Below are 21188 nucleotides of genomic sequence, written 5' to 3'. Positions count from 1 at the left end.
CATTACTAACCCTTACCATGGTAATACTAAGGTGCATGAATCATACAGTACAATTGCGTTTACCTGTTTTAAAGTACTGTATATATTACATGAATAGAAACATTTTGTTTTGTTTTACAGTAAGTGCACTTATGTGTACTTACAGTACGCTTACCTAAAAAGTAGGCTACTGGGTTAGGTTAGGTTTAGGGGTACGTTAGTTTATTTATTGTAATTATTATCATAAGTACGGACACGCGGAAGAGGACTGTAAAATAATTCCATTAGGGAATGGGGCGACCATGTGTTGACCGAATAATTTTTTTTCCACCCCCACCTCTTTCTGATGAAAGTTGTGAAACCGAAAGTCAACGAATCAAAATTGAGAAGGGAAATACTACCGCTATTTTCCGCATTCTAAACTATTCTGTCCCATCATATCACCGTTTAGGCTACAATGAACAATCACAACAATCCTGCTTCTGTTTGGAAGGTGAAGGTGGAAGTGCTGAAGCGGTTTCTTGTGTGTACTGTCGCCTGCACCTGTGTAGGTGTGATGTATATACAGTGGACGTACATTTGGATGCTCAGGTCTGAAATGGCTGAAATAACGCGGCGGTTCAGGCCTCAGGATACAGCGGTGAAGGAAGGTGGGATATGCTGCGATTCCGCCGTGTGCTACGGGGTAGGTGAGTGCTTTTGTTCTGTTTTTACTGCTTAACGTTATTCGTCTGTTGCCTCACCAACAATTTCTACTAATGCCCTGTTCTCTGCACGGCGGTAATGTTAGTTTTACGTTTGACATTCATTAGACATTCGGTTTCATTTCAGTTAAACTCTTAACGCCTGTTATGTTTCAAGCCGTAACTAACTCAGATAGACATAAATATTTGTCCTTTACGTTGCACAAGGCTTAATTTTTGGAAAAAAAATTATGAAAAATTAACCATATAAATTAATTAAACAATTTAACTACATTACATTATACCGTAAAACCAATACTAAAATGTTCTGAAAAACATCCCTGTTATTGCACAAGGCTCTGTTTTTGGAATTAGCATGTTATGCATTTTATAATAATTTTACAACTTTTAATGTATGCAATAATACAAATACATTAAACAGCAATACCATCTGATTTGAAGGTATCTTACCAACTGTTAAAAATATCTAAATATTATTCCCTATAATGCACAAGGCTTGGTTTTTCAGATTATGGCTTTATTGTTTTTATATACAGTCCACAATCCATATTTCTCATGTTTTATGTACTGTACCTACTCAAATGAATTAAACTCTGACACCGTTGGAGATAAAGAGATCAAAACTACTGTAAAATATTCAGAATATTATCTCCCACAATGCACAAGGCTTGTTTTTTCAGATTATGGCTTTATTGTTTTTATATACAGTATAGAATCCATATTTGTCATGTTTTATGTACTGTACCTACTCAAATGAATTAAACTCTGACACCGTTGGAGATAAATATATCAAACCAACTGTAAAATATTCAGAATATTATTCCCTATAATGCACAAGGCTTGGTTTTTCAGATTATGGCTTTATTGTTGTTATATATGGTACTGAAACTGTATTTTTAATGTTTTAGATACTGTACCTACTTAAATGAATTAAACTCTGACACCGTTGGAGATAAAGATATCAAAACAACTGTAAAATATTCAGAATATTATTGTGGCTGATGCAGAAGGCTTTTTTCTTGATTATTAATCTCATACGTCCTGACCCTTGATTTATTTTATGTACAGAACTGCTATAAATCCATTACACTTATACACTGTTTGAGCTGAAGAAATTAAGACAACTGTATATTTCTGGGAATACAACTTTTTTAAATAATAATTTACTATGGGAACAGTATTTAAAAGGTCCAAATATATAAAAAAATAAAATAAAAAAAAAACCCACTTCCGAAACCGTTTTAAAACCACACAAGTCTCATTATGCAATTTTGCTAGAGTTAAAAATATTTGTGTTGAATGGTTTAGGCTACAGGGTTTGAAAAATGTACATGAAGAGTTCCAAACGCATCATTTCCAAAACAAGCATAGTGCAATATAGAGTTAAATATTCAGGGCAATTGCATAATATTCAAAATTAGCTTTATTTTTAAATATTGTAAAGGCAATAAAATGCAATGTAAATCAACAGTAAAAACAAAAAAGCACTGAAATGCACACACACACACACACACACACACACATATACATATAATATGAATAGTTATTGTAAGTAATATTATTTAGAGAATCAAAAATCCAGTGAACTTTATAGTCTGCTGTGTTTACAAAGATAGGAAAAAGATTTTGCTGACAAGGTGTTATAGTGCAGGAAAACTAAATAGGTACCAACACATTGTAAATGAAATTAAATAAAACAATAAAACCAAAGTATGGAAGTTATTTAAAGTAGACAATGGGCATAATTACAATAATATGGATTTTGCAAAATTCCGTAGTTTTTACAAAATAATTCTGACAGCTGTGGTTGTCAGAATTATTTTGTAAAAAATACAGAAAAACTGTAAACACATTTACAGAACAAAACTGTAAAATTTACAGTATTAAAGTGTAATTTACAAACAGGGATGGACATTTGAATGTAAACCACTAAATTCTCAAATGTAAATATTACTAATACAACCCAACAAAACTGATACAAACCCTTTTGTAAATGGTCTCTCAAACATTTGGATCCAATCCTCCATGTACGTCAACATACTCGATCTCATTTCATGCCTTGGCATAGCATTTGGATATTACCATATAAATATGTTTTGCTAATAAAGTCAAATAAGTACTTTACAAAATTATTCACATATGTTATCCAGTGAATGCAGCTGTTATATTCATAGAGTTTGTGATAAAAGTACCTTTTGCAACGTATTACTTGAAGATATTGAACATTTATTTTTCTTTTGCCCATTTCATTTTGTGTTTACTTTAAAATACACATGACACATATAAACATTAAACATAAAGAAAGCCCATTTAGAACATCATGATATTCTATTTTGTTTTCAAAACCATATTTCTCAGATTTTATTCTTATTAATGTGATGTTATTTTTTTCTAGAAACGTTAGGGTTAGTTAAATAAAAAATATATATATATTATACTATATATTACCTTTTGTAACACTGAATTCAAAATATATTTTTAATCTCTTTCTAATATGAAATCAGAAAATAAGAAGCTTATAAAAACAAAAATTGTAAAGCTTTTTTTATAATCTGATAAATTGGTGTATAATAAGGAATAATAATTAGCATAATTTACAGATGTGCTGATACCTTTATCTCCATTAAGTGGGTACAGAATATAAAACATGAAAAATAAAATTTCAGTACTGCATATAGAAATAATAAATAATTACTTTGAAAAAAGAAAAAGCCTTGTGCATTATTTTTACAGTTGGTTTGATATCTTTGTCAAATGGTGTCAGAGTTTAATGAATTTAAGATGGTACAGATGTATAAAACATGAAAAACATGGATCCAGTACCATATATAAAAACAATAAAGACATAATCTGAAAAACCAAGCCTTGTGCATTATAGGGAATAATATTCTGAATATTTTACAGTTGGTTTGATATCTATATCTCCAACGGTGTCAGAGTTTAATTCATTTAAGTAGGTACAGTACATAAAACATGACAAATATGGATTCCATACTGTATATAAAAACAATAAAGACATAATCATAAAAAATAAGCCTTGTGCATTATAGGGAATAATATTCTGAATACTTTACAGTTGGTTTGATATCTATATCTCCAACGGTGTCAGAGTTTAATTCATTTAAGTAGGTACAGTACATAAAACATGACAAATATGGATTCCATACTGTATATAAAAACAATAAAGACATAATCATAAAAAATAAGCCTTGTGCATTATAGGGAATAATATTCTGAATACTTTACAGTTGGTTTGATATCTATATCTCCAACGGTATCAGAGTTTAATTCATTTGAGTAGGTACAGTACATAAAACATGACAAATATGGATTCTATACTGTATATAAAAACAATAAATCCATAATCTGAAAAACCAAGCCTTGTGCATTATAGGGAATACTATTCTGAATAATTTACAGTTGGTTTGATCTCTTTATCTCCAACGGTGTCAGAGTTTAATTCATTTGAGTAGGTACAGTACATAAAACATGACAAATATGGATTGTGGACTGTATATAAAAACAATAAAGCCATAATCTGAAAAAACAAGCCTTGTGCATTGTGGGAGATAATATTCTGAATATTTTACAGTAGTTTTGATATCTTTATCTCCAACGGTGTCAGAGTTTAATTAATTTGAGTAGGTAGAGTACATAAAACATGAAAAATATGGATTGGGGACTGTATATAAAAACAATAAAGACATAATCTGAAAAACCAAGCCTTGTGCATTATAGGGAATAATATTCTGAATATTTTACAGTTGGTTTGATATCTATATCTCCAACGGTGTCAGAGTTTAATTCATTTGAGTAGGTAGAGTACATAAAACATGAAAAATATGGATTGTGGACTGTATATAAAAACAATAAAGCCATAATCTGAAAAACCAAGCCTTGTGCATTATAGGGAATAATATTTAGATATTTTTAACAGTTGGTAAGATACCTTCAAATCAGATGGTATTGTTGTTTAATGTATTTGTATTATTGCATACATTAAAAGTTGTAAAAGTATTATAAAATGCATAACATGCTAATTCCAAAAACAGAGCCTTGTGCAATAACAGGGATGTTTTTCAGAACATTTTAGTATTGGTTTTACGGTATAATGTAATGTAGTTAAATTGTTTAATTAATTTATATGGTTAATTTTTCATAATTTTTTTTCTAAAAATTAAGCCTTGTGCAACGTAAAGGACAAATATTTATGTCTATCTGAGTTAGGTACGGCTTGAAACATAACAGGCGTTAAGAGTTTAACTGAAATGAAACCGAATGTCTAATGAATGTCAAACGTAAAACTAACTTTACCGCCGTGTTTTACGCACTGTATCCTGTTTATTCTAAAGTATTCTCTGGAAAGTATAAATATAAATATGATAATTATTCAGTGCTTTGGTATATATCAAGGTACAGTGGTATTACCATTGTTATGGATACCATGGTGTTTAATTAAAGCACCTTGAAGTGTGGTAGGCCTATATGAATGGTTATACCATGGTAAAATTCAAAAATAGTAGTAATAATAAGAGTGGTACCATGATACTGTGGCATTAATTGTGCAACTGATTTCACTTCCTCATCTGTGCAGAACTGGTGACTGCTTTCTGCCCACAATGCATGAACCAAATAGTTAGTCAGAAAGGACTATGTTTACCAATCATCTTTAGCATTTAATTCAAAATTTAGGTTGGAATTTTGAATTATTTTAGTTTTCAGACACTCATCAAAGTGAATTTAGCTTGTTCTTGAAGTGTTGTGAAAGACCCTTCATCAGTTTGGGATCAAACCTCTAATCATCAAAATCATGACTTTCATGTCAAGTAAATAATGCGAAATGCAAGTAATAAAATTATCATGTATGGCAAGTGGGATATCAAATAAATCAGTTTTAACAGAGACGGGATAACAATGAAGAAAACTGTACAATGCAAAAATGATGACCCAAACAAGATTAAATACAGCTTCACTAGGAGAATGTTTGTGCTGACAAAAATATGTTTTGTGTAGTGATTATTGTCTGCCAAAAGTATGCAACCAATTTATTAAGACTGTAAAATCTCAAGTAAGTAATTTGGCATATTGTAGGGCCTATGCAGTTTATGGAAGTTTGACAAAGGTATGTGCACAGCCTCCGATAAATGGGTTGGGCTTTTCCAGTAATGTCTCTGAGGACAGTGACCAAGAATTGTATTTTTGGCTTTGTTGCAATAACTTGGGAAGAGTCCAGCAGTGTTCTGTTTCTGGCTGACAGTGTTTTCACTGGAATTACTGGCATTGCCAAACCCATTAATTAACTCTTTATTAGAATGGGATGTTTACACACTTTTGGTTGTATAGTGGGATATTTTTGACAATTTTGTTTTTACATTAGTACAAAGTAACAGCTGTGTTGGGTTGCCAGATGATGTCCAATGTAAAATCATAAAGCAAAATCAGTGAGCTTTAGAGTGTGATGATGTCTGATTTCCTATAGGCTACATCTTGTTATCAGGTAAGCTGCTACCACAGATTCCCTGAGAGACGGTCACATGCCGAGGGCCGAGACAAGAGAGATGTGTCAAAACAAAGAAAACAGAGAAGGAGACGAGAAAGTGAGAAACTTCTTTAATTTTCTGTCTTACACACAAACACACATTTGTTTAAATATATCTCATGTAAATTGTCCTTTCTTTTAGCAGAGCAGCACACATTTCTCCATCTTGTTCCTGTGTCCTCGCAGTCATACAGTGAGTGTAACAATGTCTAACGATAAAGGGAATAGTTGGACCAGAAATGAAACACACCCTTAAACCTTTCCAAACCTGTTTGACTTTCTTTCTTCTGTAGAGCACAAAGGAATGGACCAGTTTTGGTGTCCACTGTTAACTACTATATGGACTGAAAATGCTGAGATACTTTTCAAAACTTCTTCTTTTATGTTCCACAGTAGAAAGTCATATGGTTTTAGAATGACATAAGGATGAGAAATGATGGGTGAAGTTTGTTTTACGATAGATAGATGGATAGATTAATAAACGTTCTATAATAGTTTACTGATGCTGTGGTTTAAAGTCTTTCCTAAAATTTTGTTCATGGCAGCAGAGTGTCTTGGAAGTCAAGGGGTTTGAATAAATTTGATTGCAACTCTATGTAGATAGACAGACAGATGTCTTTGCCTCTCATTTGTTCTCTGTGTTTTTCACAGATGATCATGACACCACTGTTCTGTCTTGGGCCGTAGGGCAGAGCAGAGGGGAGGGGCTTCAGCTATCAGCTGATACTGTAACAGTGGACACCGAGGGTACCTACTTCATTTACAGTCAGGTTGGTCTTGATTGGTACCGACACTACTGCATAGTCAAAATACAGACTTTAAAGGATTAGTTCACCCAAAAATTAAAATACATCAGTTACTTATCTTCATGTAAGCTCAACCATACGTGCTTGATGTGCAAGCACAAACTTCATTGGCACATCAAGCAAGGATGTTTCAGCTTCCATTTACTAACTGATTTGAATTACTTTTATAATGCTCTATGTATGTGTGCTGAAAATAAATAAATAAATATAATCTGTTAATCATATAAAGTGATTGTGTCTCTTCAAGACTCTGGATTTAACCAGTCAATTCATGTGATTTACAATTAAAACATTTTAAGAACTTTTTGAAGCATCACAGTTTTGGGTGAATAGACTTTCAAAAAGGAGAGGCAGAAATAACTCATGTTTCATTAAAACTTGAAAATCTTTACTTGTGTTTTGAAGACGAACAAAAGTCTTGGGGGTTTAGAGAGTGAGTAATCAAAATGCCAGAATTTTCATTTTTGTGTGAACTAAGCTAACCCCAATTGTAAACCCTAATACGTTAGCAAGCAGAACTATTGCTGAAAATGTGATATAATCAATTATTTGAAGTAATTAAGTTGGCAACTTAACATGACTCAAACTAATTTGTGGTTTATCTCAAGAACAGTCTTTGTGTAATTAGTGCCATCTGCTGGTCTGTAAAATTTACAGGCCTAGAGCTTGGTTATATATTGCATATTTTATCAACTGAAAATGTTCTTTGAAATAGGAACTTTTTTATAGCTTATGTCATTACATATGTAGCTTTTGTAAGCTTTTATAAAACATATCACCCACTCACTAAACACCAGCACCAAAGTAAAAAACAAAATACTATCAAAAGTACAAACATTGGTAACACTTTACAGTAAGGTTTCATTTGTTAACATTAGTTAACCATGTTAGTTGACACGAACAGATAATGGACAATACGTATTGGCTATTTATTAATCTTACTTAATGTTAATTTCAGCATTTACTAATTCCTTTTTTTAAATCAAAAATTGTATCAAGGAACATCAATGAACTACTGTTTAGTTTATTTCTAGAGTACATTTAAAAACAACAGTAGTTGACCAAAGTGCTGTACATGTAGGGTCATAAAAGAAACAACAATAAAAGATACTGTACATAGTATTGTACGGAGCCCTTTAAGGGACATGGTGGTGTGGAAAAATTTCGGGTGGGAGGAAAAAAAATGTTTGTGTTCTCTCGCAAAACCAGTTGAGTTCGGACAAACTCTTCCTGTTTACTTTACAGCTTGCAGTGGTTCCTACAGCTCTGTATGTTCACAATGGAGTGGTTCATAAAGTTTTATTTATAAATTATTTTATTTTGAACTTGGACTCAAATAAAGAAATACGTCAGTGCTTAGTTCAAGGCATGGTTTTGGGACACTCTAAAACGCTTAATGTGGCTTAATGTTTTAAAACAGTGACATTGGAGGACCAAATTTGATTATAATAAAAGCTGATCAAATTATTAGGCTAATTTTAATAACCTTATTAATATTACTAAGCAGAATAGCCCAGAATATGAACGCAACGCCCTGCACGTAAGCTTTTTGTCCCTCATAGAAAGCTTAAGGTAGGCTAATGAATGAAAATGGTGATTTAAAAATACCAAATCCATTGCATTCATATTCTGGACTATTCTGCTTTATTACTAGAAATATTATTAATAATGTTATTGATGTTAGCCTAATCATTTTTATCAGGATTTATTATTATCGAATTTAGTTTAGTGTTTAGAGTTTATATCTCAGAATTCTGAGGAAAAAAAGTCAGAATTGCGAGTTTATATCTCAGAATTGTAAGATAAAAAGTCGCAATTACCTTGTTTTATTTTTTATTCATTGGCGGAAACGGGTTTCCATAGGGCTCCGTAGTAGGGGAGCGTGGGGCACAAAGTAACGCGGGGTTAGTTGTAACACACGTTTTTTTTAAAATATTTCCACACATGCTAGCATAACCAAATTTACAGTATTTACTAGTTACAATGTCAACATTATATAGAGAAAAAAAGTGCGCCAAAATTCAAAAGTCTTTTGAAGATATCGCTGAACGTTTATTTTACCACAGTAAAATTATATTTCTGGCTTAACTCAATTTTTCATCTCAGTTTTTATTACTAGTTTAAAAAGAGACAAATCTGCTATTATTTTAATCTCCAATCTGTTATTTATCAGTTTAGATAGTTTTTTAATGCCTCCATAACTAGCAGAAGACACTAACTAAAGTTGCACAGATGGGGTAAGTTGTGTAACACTACGTTACAATCTGCCCTGCCGTGCTATTCTATGACATTAGCGATGTAATTCTATTATTTACTTTAATACATTTTAATGAGAAACGACGAGAAACAGGTGAATAAAGACTGACAATCATTGTTTAATGTTAAGAAATTATTATTTCAAGACATGGAAAGCATTTTGGCTCGTTTATATGGGCCATTACAATGCTGTTACAATGTACCCCACCTACGGGGCATGTTGTCACATTTCACTTCCAATTTTTGAGGGTAAATACAGAAAAATGTATACACTGTATTTATGAAACAAAGCGACATATTTGTACTAGACAAGTGTGAAATTACTGTGGATAAAAAAATTATACTTTGAACTCAAACTGGATTTACACAATTTGAGAAAGTCAAAAAGTGTTACTTTGTGCCTCGCACTATTGCACATACAGATCAGAAAAACAGAATGGCAAAGACAAAAAGAAAAACCGCAGCTCTCAACCTCAATTAAATGCCAATGAGTAAACGTGTTTCAAGACTAGTTTTAAAAACAGACAGAGTTGGAGCCATCCTCACATACAATGGTAACGAGTTCCATAGTTTAGGGGCAGCTACTGCAAAGGCACAATCTCCCTTGTGCTTCAGTCTTATTCTAGGGACTGCCAGCAACATAGGTTGGGGCTAGGCCATTTAAGGATTTATAAGCAAGAACTAAAATCTTAAAATCAATTTTAAAACGGACTGGAAGCCAGTGTAGGCAAGCCAATATGGGGGAAATATGTTCCTGTTTACGCATTCAGGTTAAAAGTCGAGCTGCAGCATTCTGCACTAACTGCAACCGTGAGAAAGAGGCTTGGTTGAGACCAACATAGAGGGCATTACAATAGTCTAAATGAGATGAAATAAAAACATATATAATCCTTTCAAAATCATTAAATGACAAAAAAGTCTTAACTTTAGATAAAAGCCTTAACTGGTAAAAACTTGACTTCACTACAGAATGTATCTATTTGTCAAGTTTAAAATAATCCATATCCATTATCACACCCGGATTTTTAACAGAGGATTTAACATGTGGAAGGGCCCAGATCAATGTTAGAGACCTTGCTGGTACAATTTGGACCAAATATCATAATTTCAGTCTTGCTCTCATTGAAATGTAAAACATTTAGGGCCATCCAATCTTTAATATCTCTAAGACAATCAAACAGAAGTTTTAAAGAACTGGCATGTTCCCGTTTCAGTGGCAGATAAATTTGTGTCATCTGCATAACAATGAAATAAAATGTTATATTTCCTGAGAATGGACCCTAATGGGATCATATACAGGGGAAACAGCATTGGGCCAAGCATAGAGCCTTGATGGACTCCAAATGGAAGGAGTGCTGATGATGAAACAAAGTCATCAAAGTTGACAGAAAAAGTCCTATCTGATCTAACATGAACAAAAAATTAACAAATGTATTTTTATGAATGAGCATTAACAATAAAGTCTGTAAAATTGCTTATTGTTAGTTCATGCAAGCTAATGCATTAACTAATGTTAACAAATAAACATTATTGTCTCTATAAACATACATGTCTCTATATCATCCTAATGGAGAAGGAGAGTTTGAGTGGCTAAAGACTCTCCAAAGACCACAGCTGGAGAATTGCAGAAAATTGTTGAGTCTCGGGCTCAGAAAACCTTTAAATAAATTGTCAAACAGCACCTACATCACCACATGTTATTTGGGAGGGTTTCAAGAAAAATTTTCCCAGCTCATCCAAAAACAAACTTATCTTATATTCAGTTATCAGACACGACTGGAACTTCAAATGGGACTGGCTTCTATGGTCAGATGCAGGGCCGGTTCTAGACATTAGGAGGTCCTAGGCAAAATTCATGTTGCAGGCCCCCCACCCCCCAATAAAAAGCACTTGAAACAAATGTGATTACTAACCTTTTTATTTATACAACATTTCATTTTAAATTTGTATATTTTTACTTAGTAACAAAGTTTGGACACATTACTATTTTTAATGTTTTTGAAAGAAGTCACTTATGATCATCAAGTCTGTATTTATTTGATCAGAAATACAGAAATAACTATAAAATTGTGAAACTTTAAATAATGGTGTTCTATTTTTACCATACTTTAAAACATCTATTTCTGTCATAGGTGAATTTTCAACATTTTAAATTTGAGAATTTCTTTGAAAAAAAAAAACTGACCCATTGAATTCTAAACTTTTGAATGGTATTGTTACAAAAGATTTCTATTTTAAATAAATGCTGGGTTTTTTTGGTTGTTTTTTTACTTTTCAATTGCACAGGATTATTGTCAGACCTCTGTTGTGTGCGTCTTGTGTTTCCATGCCCATATTTGGTTTGTTTCCTGTCCTCGTCCTATGTGATCATTAGTTAATCCTTGTCTAGCTGTGTTTGTCTCGTTATCTCTAAGTATCCCTAGTATTTAAGTCCTGTCTGTGTTGTGGTATGTTGTCTGGTCTACTTGTTACTTCCTGGTGTTTGATGCCTGCCCTGCATTCAGTAAAGTCAGTTGTTTTGAGTTACGTCCTCGTATGCGTGTTCCTTGTTCCTCCCTGCTGTGTGCACCGTGACAATTATTGTTTTTTTTCTGTATTTTTGATCAAATGTGTAGCTTGATGAGCATAAGAGACTTATTTCAAAAACATTAAAAATTCACATTAGATTTTTGTGAATAAAATAAAAGATCAAAAGGATTAACAATGCAGATTGATTTTCACAGCCTTATTTGATCATATTTACCAAGGGTGCCGATATTTTTGGCCATGACTGTATCGGTAGGCTTAAAATTCTACATGTGTCATTTAATGTCAAACAACAAATATTTTAGCAAAATGTATATTTTACTCAGAATTAATTATTGAACTACTTTTCTATTATGCTCCGTCTGTTTAGCACACATGCATGCAGCAGCACTTGTTCACTTGCATAAGCCTCGCCAACTCCTGACAGCAAATTGGACATATTTTCATGACTTTCTGGCATTTACAGATGAGGAATACAACTGTGACATGTCCGTTATGCACTGAGGAAAACACAGCGTCTCAAATGCATTAAACAGCACAAATATACAGGTGCTGGTCATGAAAGTAAATTTAGGTGACCAAATTTTAGTAAATTTCCATGATCAACATTAAGCGCTGCTTAAGAATAAGTGTGCACATCAAATTATCCTGACTCATTTAACCTGGATAAAATTAGTGAGACTGCATGAAATTTAATTGTCATTTATGGAACCACTTTAGCCCCAATTGATTTGTAAGGTTATTTCAAGTCAGGTTTTGGACTTTAATCCCTGCTTTTCTTGGTGTCTTTTATGAAACAGGCCCCAAGAAGTTACCAGCTGTAGGTTTTTATAGACTACTCAAAATTACCTATACATCACTGGTCCTCTGTTCACGTGATCATCATAACTAAAGGAAGTTGACATAAATTTAAGTTCCTTTAATGCAAAAACAGTAAAACAATTCTGGTTACTTAAAATATGTTTGTCCTAAATACTCATTAAAGGGATAGTTCACCCAAAAATTACAATTTGCATTTAATTTACTGACCATCAGGCCATCCAAGATGTAGGTGACTTTTTTTCTTCAGTAGAAGCGTACAGAAGTTTTTAGCTGAAACCGTGGTCCTTGGTGATTCATAAAATGTAGCCCACGGCTACTGTCCCTTTGAGAGTCATAAAAGCATATTCAGGCAACACAAAATTAATACTCATGGTTCTTGATTATATATTTAGTTCTTATGAAATGGAACAATAAGGGTTTGTTCTGTTACTCGCCACAGGTGCTGTATAAAGACACCACGTGGGTAATGGGTCACGTGATCACAAAGAGGCACAAGGGGGCGGAGACTAAGCTGATGAAGTGTTTAAAAAGCATGCCTAGTAACGTCAGCCAACCACTCAACACTTGCTACACTGCTGGTGAGTTATCAGGACAAGAATGTTAAAAAATGAATTGATACTTGCCATGTTTATACATCAGATAGTATCACTCAGACTACGGTCCTCAAGTATTCAGTCAGAAAGATTAAACCTTTATTTAAATAAGGAATTTTTTTTTTTTTAAACACTGCATAAGTGTTAAAAATTAAGGAACTAACAAAAATTACATATTTTAAAACACAGTGAGAGCATGATATTTCAGTCTCAAAAGCAGGTTAAAATGTTTGATTTGATTGAGGATGAATGAGAGATTAAAAACAATACCAATAGGGCTGTCACGATTCCTTGATTAAATTTGAGTACTCAATTCTAAAAAAAACTATTCTCAACTACATTTTGTGCAGTTGTCCGTGTCGATTAACTGGCAAAATACCAGAAGTGGCGCATTCGACTGACAAGAATCCATGGGAAGCATTATCTTAGCTTAACTGATTTTAGTTGGTTTAAGCTTAACCAAACTTAGCTGGTTTAAACTGGAAATATTGTAGCTGGTTTTAGCTGGTCAAGTATGGTCTCTGGCCAAGCTGGTTTTAGCTGGTCTCCTAGCCTGACCGGCTAAACAAGTGGTCAAAACCCCTCTAAAACCAGTCAGCTGACCAGATATGACCAGGGTGGATGATTAGCTAAAACCAGCCAACCAGCATAGGCTGGTTTTAGTAGTTTTCTTTTTCAGCAGGGTATCTTTCTAAATATGCTAACGGTCCATTGCGACTTCAAAATACAAGTTTAAACCCACGCACTTAGTTTGCATGTTTTGATGTCGACATGTTCTTGTTCAAGAAATGACAGTGGCTGTAGCATTTCTATCACAAAGAAGTGGCCAAATGTTAAAGATTAAGCGGACATTAAATTAAATGTTAGTCAATATTAGATCACACTGTATAAAAACAATCAGGCCAACAGGTGCCCTCTGCAGCCATTTGATATGTGCATAAATTATTATATTGTTTTATTACATTATGTATTTAAATGGTTTTGTTCAGTAAAACCCTATGATTACTTGCTTTTGATGTTTTATTCAAACCAATTATTGCCTCATTATTATATACATTAAGACATTTTAAAGTCTATTGTTGTAATGAGGAGTCAGAAGCGGTCGGATCCATTTGCAGTGTTTATTAAGATTAAAGTCAACAGCAGGCAGTGGTCGAGCAACAGCGTCAGGAATATCACAGAAAACCAGAATTAGAGTTACCAGGCTAGGGTCAGGGCAGGCAGCAGGCTGGGAACAGGTCAGGAACAGGTCAGGAGCAGATCAAACGACAAAGGGGCAGGCGGCAGAGAATCACAAGGGTCAAGGCAGTCCAGGATCATACACAGAATAAACAATCAGGGTAAACGCTCAGAAATGTCAGACGGGGCTAAACAAGACTTCGCAATGGGGTGAAGTGAGAGTGTGGCTTAAGTAGCTGGGGTAATTAAACACCTGGCGGTAATCAGTCCTAGGCACGTGGAGAGCTAGTACTCGGGTGAGGGTGCCCTCTGGTGGTGATCAGAGAAAGCCACAGAGGCCTGATTCGTGACAGAGCCCCCTCCCTGCGAGCGGCTTCCGAAGCGAGAACGATCTGGATGCCGAGGTCTTCCACGGAGTCGTGGTGCTGGTTTGTTAGGGTGGTTCTGAAACTCGGTGGTGAGGTTGGATCCAAGATGTCCCGGGAGTTTACCCAGGACCGTTCCTCGGGACCATACCCTTCTCAGTCAATGAGGTATTGGAGGACCCTGCTTCGGCGTCGTGAATCTAGGATCTCTTGCACCTGATAGACCTCCTCACCGTCCACGACAATGGGAGGGGTACTCTCTGCGGTGGCCTCGTCCTGGTCCCTCTCTCACCACCGGCGGGCTTGAGCAGAGAAACATGAAAAGTGGTAGTGCTAAGTGATACGAAACTGGGATGATTTGTCTAATGATTTTGAATGGCCCCACGTACCTAGGGTTGAGTCTCTTGCAGGGACGGCAGAGCTGAAGGTCTCTGGATGAGAGCCATACCCACTGACCAGGGACAAAACTTGGTCCTGCTCTGCGGCGACGATCAGCCTGTTCCTTCACTCTCCGAACTGCCTGTTGTAGATATACGTGGGCTGCGTTCCATGTCTCCTCACTCCGTCTTAGCCAGTCATTGACAGCTGGAAGCTCTGAGGGTTCACCTGACCAGGGGAACATTGGAGGTTGGAATCCTAGAACGCATTGGAAGGGGGTAAGTCCGGTTGCTGCCTTCCTGAGAGAGTTCTGGGCATACTCTGCCCAGATCAGATACCGGCTCCAGTCAGTCTGGTTATTGTGTCAGTAGGAGCGGAGGAAGCGGGTGAGTTCTTGGTTGAGTCTCTCAACCTGGCCATTGGATTCGGGATGGTATCCTGAACTGAGACTGACATTGACATTGACGTTTAGCTGTTGACAGAAAGCCTTCCAGACTCAGGATGTAAACTGTGGTCCCCGATCAGAGACGATGTCCTCTGGGAGACCATAAAACCTGAATACCTGTTGTATTAGGGCTTCAGCCGTCTCGAATGCTGTGGGTAGTTTAGTGAAGGGAATAAGGCGGCAGGCCTTGGAGAAGCGGTCGATAACAGAGTATGGTGGTGAAGTGATTGGAGTCGGGTAGGTTGGTTAAGAAGTCGATCGCGATATGGGACCAAGGTCGTTCGGCCGTGTTTGAAGTGGGGAGATGGTTGAACTCTCTGGATAGGGCATCCGCCTTGCCATTCTTGGAACCGGGTCGATAAGTTACTTTGAAATCAAAACGTGAAAAGAACAAGGACCATCTGGCTTGTCTGGGGTTGAGTCGTTTGGCGGACCTGATGTACTCGAGGTTGTGATGATATGTTAGCACGAGGAATGGTAATTTTGCCCCCTCCAACCAATGCGGCCACTCCTCAAAAGGCAGCCTTCATGGCCAATAGCTCTTGATCACCCACATCGTAATTCCTCTCTGCGGGGTTGAGTTTGCGGGAGTAGAAAGCACATGGGAAAAGTTTAGGTGGATTATCATGACGCTGAGAAAGAACTGCCCCGATTCCAGTGTTTGAAGCATCCACCTCGACAGTGAATTCCAGGTCCGGATTGGGATGATGTAGGATGGGAGCTGAAGTAAACCGCTCTTTTAACTGTTGGAAGGTTGTTCACTGGCAAGTATCCAGTTGAGACGCGATTTACCTCCTTGAAGTAGAGATGTGAGGAGGGCCGCGACCACACTGAAGTTCCTGATGAAGCGTCGATAGAAGTTTGCAAATCCAAGGAAACGCTGAAGTTCCTTTACTGTCATGGGTTTTGGCCAATTGACCACTGCCTGAACCTTACTGTCGGCGGGTACCAAAGGCAAAGGATAGCGAAACTTGACAGTGATATCGTTAAGTGCTCGATAATCAATGCAGGGTCGGAGGTCTCCATCCTTCTTGACGAAGAAAAACCCTGCTGACGCTGGAGACTTGGATGGTACAATGAAGCCCTTGCGCAACTCATCCTCAATGTATTGTTTCATAGTCTAACTCGGGTTGTGAGCGAGGGAAGATTCTGCCTCTGGAGGGCGTCGATCCTGGGATGAGGTCTATGGCACAGTCACTAGGTCGGTGTGGAGGGAGTTTGGAAGCTTTGGCTTTACTGAAGGCCTCAGACAAGTCCTGGTATTCAATTGGTAGTTCAGGAAGATCTCTGAGCTTGGGTTTCATCTCCGTGGGAAGATTGGTGGGTTTGTAGCTGGAGGTCAAACAGTGGTGTTGACAGAACTGACCATTGGAATATTTGATGTGGTGACCATGAAATACAGGGATTGTTTCTCCAGTCACGGCAAGCCCAAGATGATAGGATTCTGAGGAGATTCAATGGCGTACAGTCTAATGGATTCGGTGTGTAGGACTCCGGTTTGAAGTCGTAATTCGGGAGTCAGGTATTTGACCCTCCCAGAGCACAACGGTCGTCCGTCTAGCGCTTCCACCGCCACCCGGGATGCACATGAAATGAGAGGGAGGTTATGAGATTTGGCAAATGTAATGTCAATTAAATTCCCTGCTGTGAATCGATCATGGCTTTAGCCTCGATTCCTCCCCTCGTCACTATTAATAGTGATGGGAATTTCAAAAGAGGTACAATGATTGTAGTCAGCACTCACCGAAATGGGATCTCGCGGGTTTTGCAGATTTGGAGTCGTTATAGGAGTGGTTGGCACCGGCGCAGGTGTGGGGTTTGATGGCGGACTCACCACGTGGAGATTTTGCAGCGTCCTTACTAACTCCTCGGTAAGTGTGGTGAGCTTCTGAAGCTGTTGATGATACGCGGCTAGCATCAAAGCTTGGGCTGATACCTCTGAGGAGAGTTGATTTAACATTGCTGGGTCCTGGCATGACAAAGTCTTCTGTAATGAGGAGTCGGAAGCGGTCGGATCCATTTGCAGTGTTTATTAAGATCAAAGTCAACAGCAGGCAGTGGTCGATCAACAGCGTCAGGAATATCACAGAAAACCAGAATCATAAGAGTTACCAGGCTAGGGTCAGGGCAGGCAGCAGGCTGGGAACAGGTCAGGAACAGATCAAACGACAAAGGGGCAGGCAGCAGAGAATCACAAGGGTCAAGGCAGTCCAGGATCATACACAGAATAAACAATCAGGGTAACCGCTCAGAAATGTCAGACAGGGCTCAACAAGACTTCGCAATGGGGTGAAGTGAGAGTGTGGCTTAAGTAGCTGGGGTAATGAGAAACACCTGGCGGTAATCAGTCCTAGGCACGTGGAGAGCTAGTACTCGGGTGAGGGTGCCCTCTGGTGGTGATCGGAGAGAGCCACAGAGGCCTGATTCGTGACAATTGTTTGCTTAGGTCTATTTGTATTACCACAAATAATTATCTGATTACTTGAGTAATCGTCAGAGTAATTACTCGATTACCAAAATAATAATTAGTGACAGCCCTAAATATTAATAATAATATATATAATAATAGAAAAATACACACACACACAAACACACACACACACACATATATACATATATATATATATACAGGTCCTTTTAAAAAAATTAGCATATTGTGATAAAGTTCATTATTTTCTGTAATGTACTGATAAACATTAGACTTTCATATATTTTAGATTCATTACAACACAACTGAAGTAGTTCAAGCCTTTTATTGTTTTAATATTGATGATTTTGGCATACAGCTCATGAAAACCCAAAATTCCTATCTCAAAAAATTAGCATATCATGAAAAGTTTCTCTAAACGAGCTATTAACCTAATCATCTGAATCAACTAATTAACTCTAAACACCTGCAAAAGATTCCCGAGGCTTTTAAAAACTCCCAGCCTGGTTCATTACTCAAAACCGCAATCATGGGTAAGACTGCCGACCTGACTGCTGTCCAGAAGGCCATCATTGACACCCTCAAGCAAGAGGGTAAGACACAGAAAGAAATTTCTGAACGAATAGGCTGTTCCCAGAGTGCTGTATCAAGGCACCTCAGTGGGAAGTCTGTGGGAAGGAAAAAGTGTGGCAGAAAACGCAGCACAACGAGAAGAGGTGACCGGACCCTGAGGAAGATTGTGGAGAAGGACTGATTCCAGACCTTGGGGGACCTGCGGAAGCAGTGGACTGAGTCTGGAGTAGAAACATCCAGAGCCACCGTGTACAGGCGTGTGCAGGAAATGGGCTATAGGTGCCGCATTCCCCAGGTCAAGCCACTTTTTAACCAGAAACAGCGGCAGAAGCGCCTGACCTGGGCTACAGAGAAGCAGCACTGGACTGTTGCTCAGTGGTCCAAAGTACTTTTTTCGGATGAAAGCAAATTTTGCATGTCATTCGGAAATCAAGGTGCCAGAGTCTGGAGGAAGACTGGGGAGAGGGAAATGCCAAAATGCCTGAAGTCCAGTGTCAAGTACCCACAGTCAGTGATGCTGGTGTTGGTCCACTGTGTTTTATCAAGGGCAGGGTCAATGCAGCTAGCTATCAGGAGATTTTGGAGCACTTCATGCTTCCATCTGCTGAAAAGCTTTATGGAGATGAAGATTTCATTTTTCAGCACGACCTGGCACCTGCTCACAGTGCCAAAACCACTGGTAAATGGTTTACTGACCATGGTATTACTGTGCTCAATTGGCCTGCCAACTCTCCTGACCTGAACCCCATAGAGAATCTGTGGGATATTGTGAAGAGAAAGTTGAGAGACGCAAGACCCAACACTCTGGATGAGCTTAAGGCCGCTATCGAAGCATCCTGGGCCTCCATAACACCTCAGCAGTGCCACAGGCTGATTGCCTCCATGCCACGCCGCATTGAAGCAGTCATTTCTGCAAAAGGATTCCCGACCAAGTATTGAGTGCATAACTGAACATAATTATTTGAAGGTTGCCTTTTTTTGTATTAAAAACACTTTTCTTTTATTGGTCGGATGAAATATGCTAATTTTGTGAGATAGGAATTTTGGGTTTTCATGAGCTGTATGCCAAAATCATCAATATTAAAACAATAAAAGGTTTGAACTACTTCAGTTGTGTTGTAATGAATCTAAAATATATGAAAGTCTAATGTTTATCAGTACATTACAGAAAATAATGAACTTTATCACAATATGCTAATTTTTTTAAAAGGACCTGTGTATATATATATATATAAGGTTCTTTGTAATGCACACTGAATGATGTGACTAAATTCAGTGTTCTATTATTACTATTTGTTATCATATACTGTATCTATGTAACAGGCATACAAATGGGCCACAAATTACACAATTTCCTAAGAATGACCCAGCCAACTGTCAGATATCACAGAAAAAAACTATTTACTCTCCAAGCGACGCAACAGGCAAAACCACTATTTTTAAACTAGATTGTCTTTTTGAAAACATCCTAAATACACATGTAAGTGTTTGTTTATTTATCTATTTACAGTTCATCTATTTCTGTCTGTAGATTTCAATTACAATACATATCCTTAAAGGCATTTTCTCAAAATCTATTTGTTTTCCAGCACTTTCTTACACAAAACTTCACAGTTTTAGTCCTATCTATATTTTGAAGGTTTTTACAGAGGTCTTTGTTCATGTATCATTCTTCTGCTTTATATAACATTTTATACCTGGAAACATGGAGTTATAAACAGACAAAATCCTCAATGTAAAAATCTTTACCTTTAATATGTCAACAAATTGAAACAAGTATTTTGGATCAAGCTTTATCCAATGTTCAGATTTCTGTTCTGGAAATGTATGCAAGTTAGTACATATTTAATAGAAGATTTGCATATTTAAATATTTGAGAAACAATTCTAATACAAAAATTCTAGTAGTTTTTACCCTGTTGAATTAAAGCATTTTCTGTAGAAATCAACAACCTTCCACACAGATGATGAGTTTAGGTTTAGTCTCCTGATGAGATCAGATCTCTGTGTGGACCGTACCATCTGCTGTAGAAGTACAAAAATCTGGATGATTTTGCAATATTTGCAAAATATTTACAGTATCATTTAAATATCAGGCTGATTATAAAGTATGTGTTCCTCTGATAGGAATTTACTTCCTGGAGTCTGGATCCACTCTTCAGCTCTCTGTCCCCCGCAAATCTGCAGAGCTCATCCTGACAGCTCACGCCACCTTCATGGGCCTCTTCAACATATGACTCAAACGCATGTGATTTACATGTTTAAATGACAGAAACCTTTTTATCCTCTTGCGTGCTATTTAGTCCCCTACACGAGAATTTCATACTTTCATGCGCAATAACAGTAAATGCTTTTATGTGGTGAGTGGATGACACCTAGTGGACAATTTATACACTGGTATGTTGGAAATGGCACTTATATGTACAAATAATTACCATGGTACTACTATGTTTGGACATACTATTTTTGGACATGGTATTATTGTAATAACATGTACTTTATATATATATATATATATATATATATATATATATATATATATATATATATATAAATATATTTTAATCAAAATATACTGTGGGCAATGTAAATATCA

The 21188-nt window shown here is 36.6% G+C and overlaps 1 protein-coding gene across 2 annotated transcripts; it reads left to right on the top strand.

Annotated features, from left to right (window-relative positions):
* The first annotated feature begins 352 nt into the window (after positions 1–352).
* On the top strand, positions 353–20970 carry tnfsf13 (TNF superfamily member 13). 2 transcript variants are annotated; one of them, XM_079418265.1, is made up of 6 exons: positions 353–664; positions 6163–6280; positions 6368–6415; positions 6874–6992; positions 13072–13210; positions 20720–20970. In XM_079418265.1, exons 1-6 carry the CDS (start codon positions 437–439, stop codon positions 20827–20829), a joined length of 762 nt encoding a protein of 253 aa, XP_079274391.1. In that variant the 5' UTR covers positions 353–436; the 3' UTR covers positions 20830–20970. The 2 variants fall into 2 exon arrangements, with proteins under 2 accessions (XP_079274391.1, XP_079274392.1); XM_079418266.1 differs by having other exon boundaries at positions 446–664; positions 6181–6280.
* Positions 20971–21188: the final 218 nt, after the last annotated feature.

The sequence above is a fragment of the Barbus barbus genome (genome assembly GCF_936440315.1).
Source record: "Barbus barbus genome assembly, chromosome: 6".
NCBI classification, from domain to species: domain Eukaryota; kingdom Metazoa; phylum Chordata; class Actinopteri; order Cypriniformes; family Cyprinidae; genus Barbus; species Barbus barbus.
The sequence above is the reverse complement of the archived record's forward strand: the minus strand, read 5'-3'. Positions and strand labels throughout refer to the sequence as shown.